A 16,597-nucleotide genomic window follows, 5' to 3' on the forward strand; every position below is an offset into this window, starting at 1 on the left:
AGAGAAGGGCAATACAATGATTAGGGGTATGGACCAGCTTCTGTATGAGGAGAGATTAAAAAGACAATTTTCAGCTTGTAAAAGAGCCAACTAAGGGGGGATATGATAGAGGTCTATAAAATCATGACTGGTGTGGAGAAAGTAAATAAGAAAGTGTTATTTACCCCTTCACATAACACATGAACCAGGGGTCACCAAATGAAATTAATATGCACCATATTTAAACAAACAAAAGGAAGTACTTCTTCACACAATGCACAGTCAACCTGTGGAACTCTTTGCCTGGGGATGTTGTGAAGGTCAAAAGTATAACATGGTTAAAAAAAGAACTAGATAAGTTCATGGAGGTTCAGTCCACCAATGGCCATTAGGCGGTATGGGCAGTGATGCAACACCATGCTCTGAATGTCCCTAGCCTTTGTTTGCCAGAAGCTGGGAATGGATGACAGGGGATGGCTCACTTGATGGTTCCCTGCTCTGTTCATTGCCGCTGAAGCACCTGGCACTGGCCACTGTCAGAAGACAGGATTCTGGGCTAGATGGACTATCGGTCTGACCCAGTATGGCCATTCTTATAATAGTTTTTAAGTACATGGAAGGTTGTTATAAGAAGGAGGGTGAAAAATTGTTCTTGTTAACCTCTGAGGATAGGACAAGAAGCAATGGGCTTAAACCACAGCAAGGGAGGTTTAGGTTGGACATTGGAAAAATCTTCCTGTCAGGGTAGTTAAGCATTGAAATGAATTGCCTGGGGAGATTGTGGAATCTCCATCATTGGAGGTTTTTAAGAACAGGTCAGACAAACACCTTTCAGCAATGGCCTAGTTATTGTGTAGTCCTGTCTTGAGTGCAAGGGACTGGACTGGAGGCCCCTTCCAGTTCTACATTTCTATCTACACTTCTATCTGATCTATGGTAAAGTGTCTCTTTCCTGTTCATTCTCCCTGCACTTTACTGCTTGGGCATGCACAGCAGCAGCATGGTGAGTAGTCTTTTTAGTGCAGTTAAACACCATGTGTGAACACAGGATACAAACAATAAATGAGATTTTAAAAGTGACTTCAAACTTGTATTTAGCTCACTGCCAATGAAACCAATTTCTGCTGAAATGTATGCAGTCAGTTCCAACAAACCTGTAAACAAACCAAAATGTTCCCCCCCCCCTCAGAAGTTATAAAGCATGCAATTAGCCAAAAGTAAAGAAAAAAACGAGTAAAGACAGAAGTGAAAGTCAGATGCTCTGTGCATAAGATTTCACTTACACGGGGATTGGGAATATGATTTTCTGTGCCACTCACTTTCTAAATAATACTGGGATTCTGAGTGAATGAAAGAAATGGATACAGTAATTTGAAGTCTTAAACAACTACATAACCAGTGCTGTATATTCACCTGTGCTTTCACTCAAAGGAGACTACAGCCAACTGCTGAAACCACTATGATTCTGCTTTATTACTAAGGGTATGTCTACACTACGGGATTAATCCGAATTTATATAATTCGAATTTAGGAAACCGATTTTATAAATTCGAATGTATTCGGCCACACTAGGCACCATTAATTCGGTGGTGTGCGTCCAAGCTACCGTAGTAGCATCGATTTCCAGAGCGTTGCATTGTGGGTAGCCAATAACATTGAATTGCCAATAACATCGAATTGCGGCCACACTAACCTTAATTCGGATTAACAATACCGATTTTGATGCTACTCCTCTCGTCGAGGAGTACAGAAATCGAATTAAAGGGCTCTTTAATTCGAATTAAATGGCTTCGTTGTGTGGACGGGTCAAGCGTTAATTCGAATTAAAGCAGCTAAATCCGAATTCAGGCCCCAATTCGGCAAGCATTTAAGCATGTGCTTAAGACTCACTGACTTCAATGGGTCTTAAAGCAGATGCTTACATACTTTATAGAATGAACCTCAGGATTTCAGTGCTCAGGATGGATGGTGCATTAAGAGTAGAAAGGGGGGCATAAAAAACCTTAACCCTGACCCTTTATATGTAGGTATTATGATTCAGTCTTTATTTACATGACCATATACCGATACTTTCCCACCATACTGGGATATTGTGAAGATAAGTTCAGTAATGTTAAGAACATAAGAATGGCCATACTGGGTCAGACCAAAGGTCCATCCAGCCCAGTATCCTGTCTGCCGACAGTGGCCAATGCCAGGTGCCCCAGAGGAAATGACCTAACAGGTAATGATCAAGAGATCTCTCTCCTACCATCCATCTCCACCCTCTGACAAACAGAGGCTAGGGACACCATTCCTTACCCATCCTGGCTAATAGCCGTTAATGGACTTAACCTCCATGAATTTATCTAGTTCTCTTTTAAACCCTGTTATAGTACTAGCCTTCACAACCTCCACAGGCAAGGAGTTCCACAGACTGTGCGCTGTGTGAAGAAGAACTTCCTTTTATTTGTTTTAAACCTGCTGCCCATTAATTTCATTTGGTGGCCCCTAGTTCTTATATTATGGGAACAAGTAAATAACTTTTCCTTATTCACTTTCTCCACACCACTCATTTTATATACCTCTATCATATCCCTCCTTAGTCTCCTCTTTTCCAAGCTGAAAAGTCCTAGCGCCTCTTTAATCTCTCCTCATATGGGACTCGTTCCAAACCCCTAATCATTTTAGTTGCCCTTCTCTGAACCTTTTCTAGTCCAGTATATCTTTTTTGAGATGAGGAGACCACATCTGTATGCAGTATTCAAGATGTGGGCGTACCATGGATTTATATAAGGGCAATAAGATATTCTCCATCTTATTCTCTATCCCTTTTTTAATTATTCCTAACATCCTGTTTGCTTTTTTGACTGCCACTGCACACTGCGTGGACGTCTTCAGAGAACTATCCACGATGACTCCAAGATCTCTTTCCTGATTAGTTGTAGCTAATGTTTGAGAACTCTGATACTATAAGAGGGAATCTCATAGAAAACCCTATTAATAAAGAAAAAGTTCTTCCTTCAGAACAGTGGTTAGGTGCTGTGCAGTGCAAGAAGCATGCCACATACCTAAACAATGAGAATATTGAACAGTTGCCTCACTTACTGAGCACCATCCACGCTGAGCATCAAATTCACCATTTAATTCTGCTATTTCTTTAAAATTTGGAGAATATAGCTTTGAAATTTCTGAGTAATACTTGTATAGACTTACAAGGATATTCTTCTTAACAGGTAAATACAAACAGTTGTAGAATACTGATAGTGCACAGTTTAACAAGTCTCGGATGTCTAATTTCTTATAAAAAGGGTTTGCTGTTTCTGTTAAGATGTTTATATTTGGAATGAGTGTACTGAATGAGTTCATAGCCGCAGTTAACAGCCAAGCTTTATTGCATTCCTCTGTCATTTGCAGTGTTGTGGTTATATTTTACTAATAGTAAAATCTCATCTTAAATTGTTAATGCTTTATTCCATTTACAGCTGGGTGCCATGCTTTGACATGGTAAGACAGCTACAGCACTGGTTTCTAGCTCTAGTGGTTGTCAGTGCTGCTAAAATGATGAGAACTGAAGTTGGAAGGGATGGGAAAGCAAGATAGTAATCTAGTAGTGAATGTTGCACACCACTAAAAGTTGATATTTTCAGGTTTCTAGTGATATACACCTTTTGCTTCTAGCCCTGATGATCTGAGAGATATCAAGTTTTAAAACCGTCACTGGTCCTTCAGGGCAATGCTTTTTTGGCACTGGTCCGGGACTATAAAATAGGAAGCAACAGTCCTGGAACAAGTATAATTTCCAACAATTTTTCAGCTCCAAGAAAAGATGGTGATTAAGAGAAGAGATCTGTGTGGCTGAAATACTAATCTCGACACTATTAAGCTGCAGCATTAATGGGGTCCAAAGAGACATTGGTTTCAATGTTGGGCCTTAAGGAGCTGGAGTATAAAAGAAAAATAGGGGAATCGTCAGGGAAATAGTCCGATCTTCAGAGATTTAGGACACCTGCAGGAGGGGGAATATATCAGTGCCCCCACAGACTTGCATTGACATTGCTTTAAGAACTTTGCTGTGGCAAATCTCAATAAGGTACTGAAATGGTGAAGGAGTATTGGCACATACAGTGCTGAAAAGTATATCTGCAATTTAAAAATCATTAAAAAAAAACCCCAAGTCCATATTAAAAGCAGTCTAAGAATTATTAATTCTTTGGCAAAAAAGCTTAAGTCCAAACAACTTTTAAAATCCCTAGGTCAAAGAGTGTCAAATGTTTTTATTTGGTTTTGAATAACTCCAACCTGACAACTTGTATTCCAAGTTTGAACCAGGTGACAAACAGACCTACTAAGCCCAGAAAACTATGATTCATAACAAAACCACCATCTTAAACAACTACAGTAGCATGATTGGGGTTGCTGTAATACTCTTGAGTAGCTTGCACCAAGAAAACTAAAGCCTCATTTTACAGGTTCTAATCTCCAACAGACGAGCTTAAATAATTGGGGCATGTGGAAATAGAAGAAGTAAAGTTCATAGAATCATAGGGTTAGAAGGGACCACAAGGGTCATGTAGTTTAAGCCCCTGCCAAGATGCAGGATTTGTTGAGTCATATCCCTGCCCATTTAGTACCAGTGAGTTGCCTTTTGTCCCCAATATGACTGTTAAATAACTTCAGCATATTGGCTTTTGAGTACCTCTTTATACATTTTCAAAGTGACAAAAATCAGAGTTAAGTTACATGATGGATAAATGCAGATGACAGCTTTACAAAGCTGGACTGTCCTTTTGTTCCTATTAATTAGTTTTATCTGTATACCTTATAGGCACATTGAAGGTAATTTACCTCACGACTTTATACAACCTTACAGATTAGAAAACAAAAGTCTTATAACATGCAACACAGAGCAGATCCAGTCAAGTCCAACATAATATAAAATGAACCAAAGCAAAAAACTATGAAAATTATTAAAATAAAAGGGATAAAAATACATACACTTGGTATGGGAATGACCTGCATCTGGTCACCCTGGGGGAAAAGAAAAAAAATATCATTGTAAGGGCTTTTGAAAGGATGGAACAGAAAGATCTGAGACATTAAATTTGGCACTCAAACATTTTTAACAAAAAGGCTCCAAGTATTCAAGAATGCAACAAAAAATAATCAAACAGGTCCTTGCATTTTAGCTGCTAAAATGATTGGTTAGTATAACACAGTATTAGTGATTTTTTTAGACCATAAACTGATAAATCCCGTGCTTTAATTAATAAGAGGAAGTAGGAAAACGTATCCATGTTCACTTCAAGATTTCCTTTCTTCAAGTAATAAAGTCCACAGATTAGTTACAATGAGTACACCAGTCTGATTAAAGCTACTGGGCAGAACCAGTCTTGTCAGTCACTGGCAGCAGTGGAATGCCCTACCTCCTGAATTTCCCTCCAGTTGAGGTGACTTTCAGAACCAGGTTCATTCAAAACTACTTTCCTAAATTACAGCTTATGTTAAATATAGTTTAAGGAAAAAGAATTTCTCCTACTGCAGAGCATGGTAAATTCCACCTCACAAACCTACAATCTTGGGTGTCAATTTCCATCTCTATTCTAGATGAGCCATCTGTTTCCAGATTGATCCTGATATGTGTGGACCCGATTGCTTGAAGAAAGGAAATTTTCAGGTAGCATAAATAAAAATTTTCCTATTCTTCTTTGCCCTAAGGTCCACAGATTGGTTACAATGCCATTTTCGTAGCAATGTGCATCCAGGGTGGGAAGCAGGATTGTCGTTTAAATATGGACATCCAAAATGAAATAGATTATATATAAATATTTCTTCTATCATCCCTTGGGCATTAAGGCATGGAGAATACTTCTGCTAAAAGAAGGAAATGGCATAATGACCAATATGCAGAGTTTGGTGAAGTAGGCCTTCTAGCAGATCTCAATTACAGGAGACATGACTACTTTGTCCTGAAATTGTCAGTGCTCCTAAGGACTGGACTACAATGCCTAACCGAAGGAGGAATATTTCTTGAATGCCATGGCAGTTCTGAGGACTACCTGTCTTAATTAAAAGTACAATACTAGATCTCAGAGAAAGCTCTCGATTTCAAATAACTCATCTGATTGAATATGTAAGCCTTTGGGAGGCCTACCCTAGTTGGTAGGAAGTACCACTTACTTCCGGGGTTCAATCTGGGTAATGCTGTAAGGAGCAGAATGAGGTTCCAAGGTTGTCCTCTATGACTGTGCAGGGTTGGAATAAGGTTGATGCCCCGAAGATGCATTTAATGTTGGAAGCTGTGTACAAAACTTCCTTGCTTTTAACATGTTGAGAACATTATACTACACACATTTGACCTTTTTGCTTGGGCACTCTTATACGTCACAATAAAGTCATACTAGGGGAACTCAAGGCTATGTTTCACCGGTTGAACGTGGTAGTTAAAACTATGAACTTTGCATCAGCCAGTAGAATAAGTTCTATTTCTTGACTTCTGTTTTGGGATCCTTGAGAACAGTAATTACTTCATCCAAGTATTCATTTTAAATCTGTCTGGGCCAAGATAGAGGATTGGTCTCACAATAGCAGATCCTCCCCTCTGAGACAGAGACATCCCAAAAGCCAGTGCTAGGTTAATCAATTCTGAGAGCCATAGCTTCTTCAGCCAGATGTACAAAACAGAATCATAACCACACTCTAGCTCCTATTTTTTGTATAATCCTGGGAAGCAGTGAAAGGCATGGAAAGACCTATAGCATGAACCCTACCCAGCTTTGCACGAAGACCTCACTGGGTCCAGACTGCAGAGTACTTTATTTACTGGTTCCAGATGCAAAGAGATCAATCACCAGCCCAACAAATAGACTCATGCTGATTAAGATATTTCTGGGTGCAACCACAACTTTGCTAAACTGACTTCTGCCATGTAAATCTTGGGGTTCCATCTCCTTGGTGAGCAGTGCACATAGAGATAAGAAACGTTGCTCCGCCCAGCACAGGAGAATTTCTCTTGGGCATGGAGCTGATCATGTTCTTCATAGTTATTCTTAAAACTCTATCAGATATGTTGACTGTCACAAGAATAGGTCTGTTATCCATTGAATAAGCAGTGCTCTGAGACCTCAGTGAATCATTGTGTTCCACTTCTTTTCCATTCCCTGATCTGAATCAGGAAAAGCCCTGGAAAAAAAAAATCTGATTTGCTGCAGTCGTCACCGATCGAAGCAGAGAATGTACAATTGGAGAAAGAACTCTGCCAATTAATGAGATTGTTGAGGTGCAGAGGGTATACCAATTGTGTATTATGTGAACTGTGCATCACTTAAGCATGCCTGTGTATTAGATCACAATTCCTAATAGGCTCCAATAAGAATTGAATTTTTGTTTATGACACCACTTGTTTTTCATTATGACCATCTTCATAGTCTGTTAATCTTCCTCTGACATGAGACCTTGTATCTGACAGTATTCATCCTCAGCCCAGGGCTTTGAGGGTGTATGTGTATGCTTGCCTTGAGGAATCAGCACATATCTAACATTTTTATCTATGACCTGGAAGAAAACATCAAATCATCACTGATAAAGTTTATAGAGGACACAAAATTGGGGGAGTATAATGAAGAGAAGTCGCTGATTCAGAGCAATCTGGATTGTTTGGTAAACTGGGTGCAAGCAAACCATATGCATTTTAATATGATTAAGTGTAAATGTAGAAACAAAGAATGCAGGTTGTAGTTACAGGATGGGGAACTATTATAGAAAGCAGTGATTCTAAAAAAAGATTTGAGGGTCAAGGTGGATAAGTCAGCTGAACATGAGCTCCTAGTAAAATGCTGTTGCTAGAAGGACTAATGTGATCCTTGGATGCATAAACAGGAAATCTCGAGTAGGAGTAGAGAAGTTATTTGATCTCTATATTTGGCACTGGTGCCACTTCTGCAGGAGTACAGTCTTCAGTTGTGGTGTCCATAATTCCAGAAGGATGTTGATAAATTGGAGAGAGTTCAGAGAAGAGCCACAGGAATGATTAAAGGATTAGAAGACATGACTTATACTGACAGAGTCAAGGAGTTCAATCTATTTAGCTCAACAAAGAGAAGACTAAGGGGTGACTTGATTATAGTCTAAGTACCTCCCTGCGGAGCAAATATTTAATAATGGGCTCTTCAATCTAGCAAAGAAAGGTCTACCATGATCCAACGGCTGGAACTTGAAGCCAAATTCAGAATGGAAATAAGCTGCACTGATCTGCCATGCTGCACTCTGTAAAGATGAGGGAACCCAACACAGATGATTAATTCCTATGATGCACTTCATGAAGGTGTCCAGGAGAATCAAACACTAAGGATTGTCCAAGCTACTACACTCTGTGAAGGAGAGCAGGGGAAACAGCACTGATTATTCATTTATTTCCCCTTTGGGAATTTGTCCCCTTAAACCTGCTTCAAAAAGGGGAATGAAACTGTGCTCAGGAATTGCTCCGAAAATAATTCACATGGCTAGTGATCTCTCTGTCCTATAAAAGGTTGGGTTTATTTTTCTCCCCTCCCTCGTATGGACCCTTTCTGGGTCTCTCAAGGAAGGTACTGGGTTGGGGCTCAAGGATGGGCTCCCCAGAAGCTGTCCCCTCTCTATTGCATGAGATCTACATGGGCCAAATTGATCTGTTTCCCCTGGAGGTCTCAGCCTGTGATATGAGAAGTTCTGGGGAAGGAAGGCTGTTATATAGATGGAAGCAGGGGGAGGGAGCTCTCTCCGGGATTAGCAGCATCTGTGTTGTGACAAGTGCCCTCCACCCATGACTCCTGGGGTAGTGGAAGTGGAGGAGGTGGCTGAGTTCCGCAATCCGGGGCATGGCTGCTGGTGCAGGCTACAGGGACTCAGGAGCAATCTTTACTCCTGGGGAATTCTGTGCCACTGCGCAATGAAGAATTTTGCAAAAATTAATGTTGTGTGCACAATTCCCCCCCCCCAGAATAGGCTGCAGAGATGTTGGCCGCCTCTAGGGGCTGCTGGACCCAGCAGAGCCCAGTTTGCAAACAGAAGACAAGGCGAGTGGGAGAGAACTGGATGGTTCCCAGCAGCTGCAGTTCTCAGCACTCCCTGAAGGAAGGAGGCGGCAGCGTCTTGGCTTGGGGGGCCCGTGGCTGGGCTCTGGGGAGGAAAGGGGTATGAGTGTCTGGGTTGGGGGAGCCCCATGGCTGGACTCTGAGGGTGAGGGGGCTATGAATGTCTGGCCCCCTGACTGGGTTCTGAAAGAAAGAGGACAGAGAAACAGGAACTGGGTTGTCATAAGGGTTTCTTTAACTCTACTCCTGGAGGAATTTTTTGTTGTTGTGTCTGCATTGTTACAGACATACTTGCTGACAGGTATTTTGAAATAAATTACCAAAATAATTGAAACTGGTGTGATTATACAGTGTTATTTTGACAAATAAAATTTGCAGAATTTTAAAATATTGTGTGCAGAATTTTTAATTTTTTTTGGTACAGAATTCTCCAAGGAGTAAATTTCCATCTGGTATGCTGCCCTTCTGGCTTCACCTCCATTCAGGAAGACTGGGGTGAGGGGCTGCTTGTCCCAGAGCCTGTTCTCCAATTCTGCACACCTCCTTTCCTGCCAGGGGAGGGGCCCTAGGCTTGTCTGGACTTCATCTTGCCCACCACAGCTGGCCTCTCCTACCTTGCCTGGGAGAAGGGGTCAAGACAAATGGGATATTGCACTGTGACTGAAACAGCACTCTAGCCAGAGTCAGCTGAACTGCCCAATGACACAGTTGATAGGGGGGAGCATTCAAAAGACCCTTCCTTTTGCCTCTACAGCCGGGAGGAGTGGTTGAGTCTGTTTGCCATTGGGGAGGAAGAAAAAATGGAGGTAACTTCAAGAGGAACAGCATTCTCTTGCTGCCATACTGACAGGTCTGGTTCAGCACCCAAGGTGCAAGCAGGATGATGTACCCATTGTAACAGATCTGTGGGCCATAGCACAAAGGTTTGTTCTGCATTAAGGGGCACTGCAGCTATATGGAGAAATAACAGAAAAAAGTTTGCATTATAATTTCAATAGTTTCAGCTGTACTGAAAATTAACTATTTTCAGAATGGACTGATCAGAACTCAATGTATAAGGCACAAGTTGCAAAGAGACTGTTCTGAGCAGTATTTTTAAAAATAGCTTCATACTTTTTAGAGAGTATCTGATTTTTAAAGTTTTTTTTTTTTTTTATTAAAATGGAATAGTAATCACTGCTATAAAATTGTGATTATTCAATATGATTCTCAGCTCTGCACTTCTTCCAACCCTATGAACCAGTAAAGGGTCACTCAGGTAGCCAATCACAGCCGAACAATGCCAGACTGCAATGCTTGGTAAAATGCAACCACCATATTTGCTGTATGTTCTGAAAAATATTTTTCAGAGTAAACCAAAAATATTAAATAGCAACAGAATTATTTAACACAAGAATGTTAGCAGATCTGTCTTATTTCACTTAGTTTTGGAGACCTATATTTTACAAAAATTTAGTTGTTGCTCTCCATTTTGCTTAATAACAAGCTGTTAATGCTGAAACAGATTTAAAAACTAATTCTTAAACCAATTAAAACTAAACCTATTAGGTCAATTTCAAGAATGTTCTTAACAGTTTTAGAACTGCTTACACTAAATTGCTATAAAATTACAATGCGCTTTCCCCATGTCTACTTCCTTCTCTTAATTTGTTTTTCTTATCTTTATCATTAGCATCCATATAGCAACAACCCTAAAAGACAGAAGGTGAAATACATAGACCATTTTATACTACAGCTCCTGGTAGGGACTAACTTCATGATTGCTTAACGCCCTTCCTCTGTTTTTCAGGGGAAATAGTGAGGTCAGAAAAGCTCTTGCCTGATAAAATATGACTTGAGAGCTGCAAATTCAAAGCATTTTCTGAAAAACTGCATTATCCCATACAATGTGACACTGAGTGTTCAATTATTCATCATTCCAAATCATTTATGCAGTTATCAACTTTAAATTCTCTAACAGTGTTATTTCAAATTTAAAATAAAGGCAGCATATACACTGCCACTGCAACTAAGCTAGTATCTACGACACATTCATACAGCTTTCACTTATTTTCATCAAGGTTCAAGACCTCCATCTCCTTTCAATAACTTTACAGGCTTAGTTAAGTGGTTTAAGGATTTGACACTTTCTACTACCAAGTATTCTAAAGCTTTGTTGTAACTGGCCTTTTTACAAATTAAAATGTTTGCCTCACTCTTTAGTCTATTCATAGTTATGAAAAATTTAATCCTTCCTAAGCATTCTTTTGATTGTTAATTATTCACTGAATACTTCTACTGAATTCACTGAAAACTGTTGTCTAATTTTAAAATGTGAACCTTGTGACATTTGTTTCTATCTGAATTTGGATGAACATTCATTTCTGAATTTTACAAATTGGAGTCAACTGTTTAATATTAATATTATATTAATACAGATTAACATGAGGACAATATCTAGTATTTACATAGCATATGTGGTGGGTCCCTCAAGGCATAATGTACATCTGTCAGAGTTATCTGTAAAATATTATGCCTTATGAACATTTCTATTTTGGATAATTAGACAGAGTAATTATTCTATCCCATAAAAATTGAATTAGATATTTTCTAGAGAACTGAGGATACCACGTACATTAAAAAGTGAGAGAATTACAAAATATTTAGGGGTAGTTTACATTTTGAAGTTTTTGGCCATCAACCCAAAGAACTTGCATCATTTTATTAGTTTGGTCTCCCAATACAATACCACTGCTAAAACTCAAATATTTAACATTTATCTCTTTTCTCTGGATCTTTTTCTTCCTCTGGAATTTATTCTTTTTTTCCCACCCCTTATTTTGCCAATAATCTTCTCTCCGTGCATCCTTCCCACATCCTATTATTTTGTAAGGGACAGAGCTTTGTTAATTCCCTGTTCCTCCCATATTACTATGTTTTTGCACACACTCCCTGCAGTGGACTGGAAGTCTGAGACTCTCCCTTTCTCATGGAAGACTAGATTTTGCTCACTCCACAGTTAGTCAATAATGCAACTGCAGCTAGGCAAAGAGGTCTACTGGACAGAGATGCAATTCCGCCTCTTCTCCGGGTACAGCATACACACTGCAGTGCACCTAACCTACTGGCCCCATGGGCAATGGACCAAATTCAGTCTCAGACTAGTGTGCACTATTCCAATTCAACACTCCAACCCTCCACTTAGTTTCCCTGCCATCCTGATCTGCTTATCCTTTCTTCCTTCCCCCTAGATAGCTCCTGTGCCACTGCTCCAACATTTCAGAGTCCAAGAGGCATTTACAAAAGCAGAAAAGTGACATGAAACTGACATGAACTGTGTCAAGATTCTGAACTGGAGCTGTGCGAGAAGTGGAAGGGGGAAGGAATTCCTTTATTTCTACTGCTCTTGCCCACACCAGCAGCAAAGGCTCACCCCTATTCTTCTGAGGCTCCCATGCCTAAAGGAACAGATGGGAAGTTGCTCTGGATAACAGTATAATACAATTCTGCCATGGAGAGTTCTGAAAATATAGCATGGCTTTGGAGAAAAGATAGGATGCCTCTGATCCCCATGCCAAACTAAGTCTTTGGTCATGCAAGGCAAGTTGCCTCCATGTTACCAGTTTAAAATATGTACAAAGTTATCATTATATGCTATAGTTATATGGATATGTAACCCTCTGGATTTCATAGCCACTGCTTTTTCATTTAAAGATTAGAAATTTTAAGGGCTTATTCAATTTAAATTACCCACTGTTCAATTACTATTTTAAACCTCAAAATAAGGTAGCACAACACAGCCTGCAGCCTGGGAAAATAATCACTCTAAATTGACATCTCTGGGATAGTCTCATGGCAGCACAATACCTATGAGGTGAGGTGGGATTGAAAGAATCAGAATGTGAATCTCTCCCTTGCCCTACCCCATGCTAGGAATGTCTCATATCACTCAAAAAGCTATTTCAACTGAAGCTCAAAGTAGTGCTAATTGGCTCCAGAAGGAACAATATCTAACCCTCTTTAATTGGAGAACAACAATGGGGGTGAAGGAGGTGGACTGGGGGAAGGAAAAGTGAGAGTCCTTTTCCTATGACAACACAAGTCTAGATTTTTGGGTTCCTTGAAGTTTTATTCAGGCCTGGTCCACACTTAAAAATTAGCTTGATTTAGCTACGTAGCTTAGGGCTGTGAAAAATTTCACATTCTGTGTTGCAGTGAGGTCGACCTAGCCCCCGGTGTAGAGGCAGCTAGATTGACAAAAGAATTTTTCTGTTGACCTCGCTGCTGCCTCTTGGAGAGATGGATTAACTTTATCACTGGAAAAACCTCTTCCATTGATGCAGAAAGTGTCTACATTACACTGCTACAGGAACACAGCTGCAGCCCCATAGCAACTGTAGTGCAGATATGTCCACATTGTTTGCATATACTATTATTTTCTTCAGAGCTGCAGTACTAGAACCTTGTCTTAAATTACGATTACCTTTTTAAAGAAAAATGAAAATATTTTAAATTGGTGTCTTGACAGGTGCTATTTGGTACTTTTTCAGGATGTTCACACTATTTGAGTTACAGTAAAGTTGAGCCTTTCACATGGGAAACATACCATGTAATTTGAGACTGCCAATTTATTTACAAGGATCTAAAGACTAAAAAAAAATGGTACAAGTCACTGACCTTCTGAAGTCCTCCATTCTCCTCCACCAATGGAGGAAGAGTACTAGTGCTATTGGTGGATGGTGGTTCCACATTGTAGTCACGAAAACAGCAGAATAAGGTGCTAAAGATACTTCGACTTCTTTGCTTCTTCAAGCTGATATTACATTGGGACACTATAAAATGGGGGGAAAAGAAATCATGCTGTAAGTTTTCCAGATATAAAATGGTTATATGTTATTTGAAAATTCCTGATGTTCATCAACTTTACCTTCACACTTTACACCATATCTTTCACTGTCAAACTTACACATAGAGGTCTGTATATACACATCAGGTTTGGCTCTCCACACAATCCAAACTCTTGTGATACCATACTGAGAGATCTTACTTTGATAGATGCTCTAGAAATACCTAAAACAGATACTGTGACCTACAGCCAGTAATTTGCTGCCAAAAATCTGACTCTGAAATGGGACTCGGCTCTAAAACAGAATGTCATCAGGAGAAGTCAACTGATCCCTGGGCATATTTTGGGCAAAACACTTTACTGTTTGAGACAGAAACTCATTCCACATAGAAATTTTTTTATTCTCCTGCTGCTTATGCCTTGACAGCTATGTTATAGTACATGAAAAGGCATAACAAACAAACAATTCTTGTAGTACAGAGAATTAAATGAAATGTCAGAAAGGAAGGCTGCCATTCCTATTGCGGAACAGATTTACATGGCCCTGTGTGCTGAACCAGGGTAACTGAAGCTGCAGCATAAGGGAGGCAGAGAAACATTTTTGAAAGATATAATAAAACATACAGACTATGAGCTATCACTCATTAGGTACACAAAGGACCTCCAGTAAGCCCAAATGCTTTCAGCCCATAGTTTTAGCAACTACCTTCTACTATTACTCCTTTTCAAGGAGTAGGACAATCGTTATCCAAATATCCACTACAATCTTCAGTGCCAGGTTATCAGATACATGTTAGAAAAGCAACCATTTTCTGAATTTCCTCAGGACTAATCCTGATGAAAATAAGTATTTAGAAATATTTTATTTTATTACTACTTGAGATCTGGATCAATACAATCTACATTACCTCTCCTGGAAAAATACCTCATACTACTCTCACACAATCTTATCTATTTCACTGCACAATTGTTAGTGACACTGAACATATAACATGGTAATATAATGTAAATCTACAATATTATGTGCATTTTTAGGTAAAAACAAGGCTCTAATATAACTTCTAACGTTAATGCAATCAGAGGATATTTATATAGCACATAAGAACAAAAATATGACAAGATTACTACTAGACACTCACATGTTTTGGATGCTGTTGTGAGACATGAGACCCAGACTATATTACCTTAAAATCACTTGAGAAGAGTAAACCATACAGTATATGGGATCACAACCTGAGGGGGGAGGGGGGGCAGGACCACCTTGCCCTTCTCATTACATGGAGCAGAAGGGGTCCCAATAAGCAAAGGACTAATTACCCTCACTTTTTGATCCTGTTATAATTTAATAAAAATAATCCTTTAAGCAAAGTCTGAGCAAGCAACCATTTTATACCTACCCTCTTTTCAATTATAATACAGATTTAAATTAAAGGCACAGAGAACCACTTCAATCAGAAGCTGCTGACTTAAGGATTTCATTGGCTCCTAAACATTTTGCTGTGACAGATGGAATGAAAAAAGTCGTTAAGCTATTTCTCTGTATTTCCTCTGCCCTTTCACAGGTACAGGACTACTGAAGGCAATGTATACACAACCACCACCCAGATCCAGAATAGCAATCAACATCTTAGATTTCAATTTTTACAGTGTCTCTTTTCTAAACACATTAGCTCAGCCTTGCAAAATTCTAATTGACTACTAAGAGTGATTTTTTTTTTTAACAAGTAACAATGAAATAAACTAGACATTTTATTTATCACCATGGTCAAGTGTGGGAAGTAGTTTTTTGTGGCTCGGCTGGTGGTCTATTTTCCTGACAATTTCACAAGGATGCATTATAAAAATACCTCAATAAAACAGTACATTTCACTTCATTCATTTCCTCCCCTCAAAAATACTGTCCAACGTATCTCAGACAGTTTTTCTCCTCATACATCAAAGTTTTAAATCTAATCAAAGCAACAGATCTAGCCAGAAAATGAAAATTCTTCAGAAAGATACAATAATATTAATCCACACTAAAAAGGAGCAACGTAACTCTTTATCTAACACACAGGATACAAACACACAATAGTGGATAAAGATAAAGCATCACACTACACCCGTCGTAGAACTGAATGGTCTTTTAAATAAATTCATTGTTATGTGAAAATAAAATAGTTCTTTTAATGTTGAACAGTCATCATATAAATTATGTTTTCATAACATTTTCTCCTCCCTATCATTTGCAAAATTCTAGTACAGGTCTAAGAGTAATATTTCTCTCCCCAATATTTCATTTGGTAAACATTTTCTCCCTTTTAAAAAACCAGCAGCGGAACTCAACATGGTTACTTTTGGTTTATTGCCACAAAGTGGAAACACTCACAGTATCTGAAAGCAAATCGATTTGTACATGTATATTCTCTTAAATCCAGGTTATGTTTAGCTAACATGGTACATTTTACATTAAGAGAAACTGAACTTATGTTGCTTAAGGCAGTACTCTAAAAGTTCATACAATGAAACGTCTGTTTGTATAAAATCCATTTTATTTATTTACTTCGATTTATACAATAACGTTCTAAATGTTTCTGACATATTAAAAACCACAACTATAAATGAAGGACCACATTCTCAAAACTGTGTGAACATTTTTGATTGCACCCAATTTTCACATACACAATGCCTTGGGCCTAGGGCCCTACCAAATTCAAGGTCCATTTTGGTCAATTTCAGTCATAAGATTTTAAAAATCGTAAAT

General features: G+C 39.0%; 1 protein-coding gene across 2 annotated transcripts in view; it reads right to left on the minus strand.

Annotated features, from left to right (window-relative positions):
- CTDSPL (CTD small phosphatase like) overlaps positions 1-16,597 on the minus strand; it is a 115,120-nt gene that overhangs the window by 29,120 nt on the left and 69,403 nt on the right. The window contains exons 2-3 of one of the 2 annotated variants that reach the window (XM_065398259.1): positions 13,686-13,840; positions 4,957-4,989 (exon numbers count right to left, since the gene is read on the minus strand). In XM_065398259.1, the coding sequence (XP_065254331.1) occupies positions 4,957-4,989; positions 13,686-13,840 (188 nt within the window). The remainder of the gene's footprint in view (positions 1-4,956; positions 4,990-13,685; positions 13,841-16,597) is intronic. The other variant, XM_065398260.1, reaches the window with a different exon arrangement.

The sequence above is a fragment of the Emys orbicularis genome, chromosome 2 (assembly GCF_028017835.1).
Source record: "Emys orbicularis isolate rEmyOrb1 chromosome 2, rEmyOrb1.hap1, whole genome shotgun sequence".
In the NCBI taxonomy this organism is placed as follows: Eukaryota; Metazoa; Chordata; order Testudines; family Emydidae; genus Emys; species Emys orbicularis.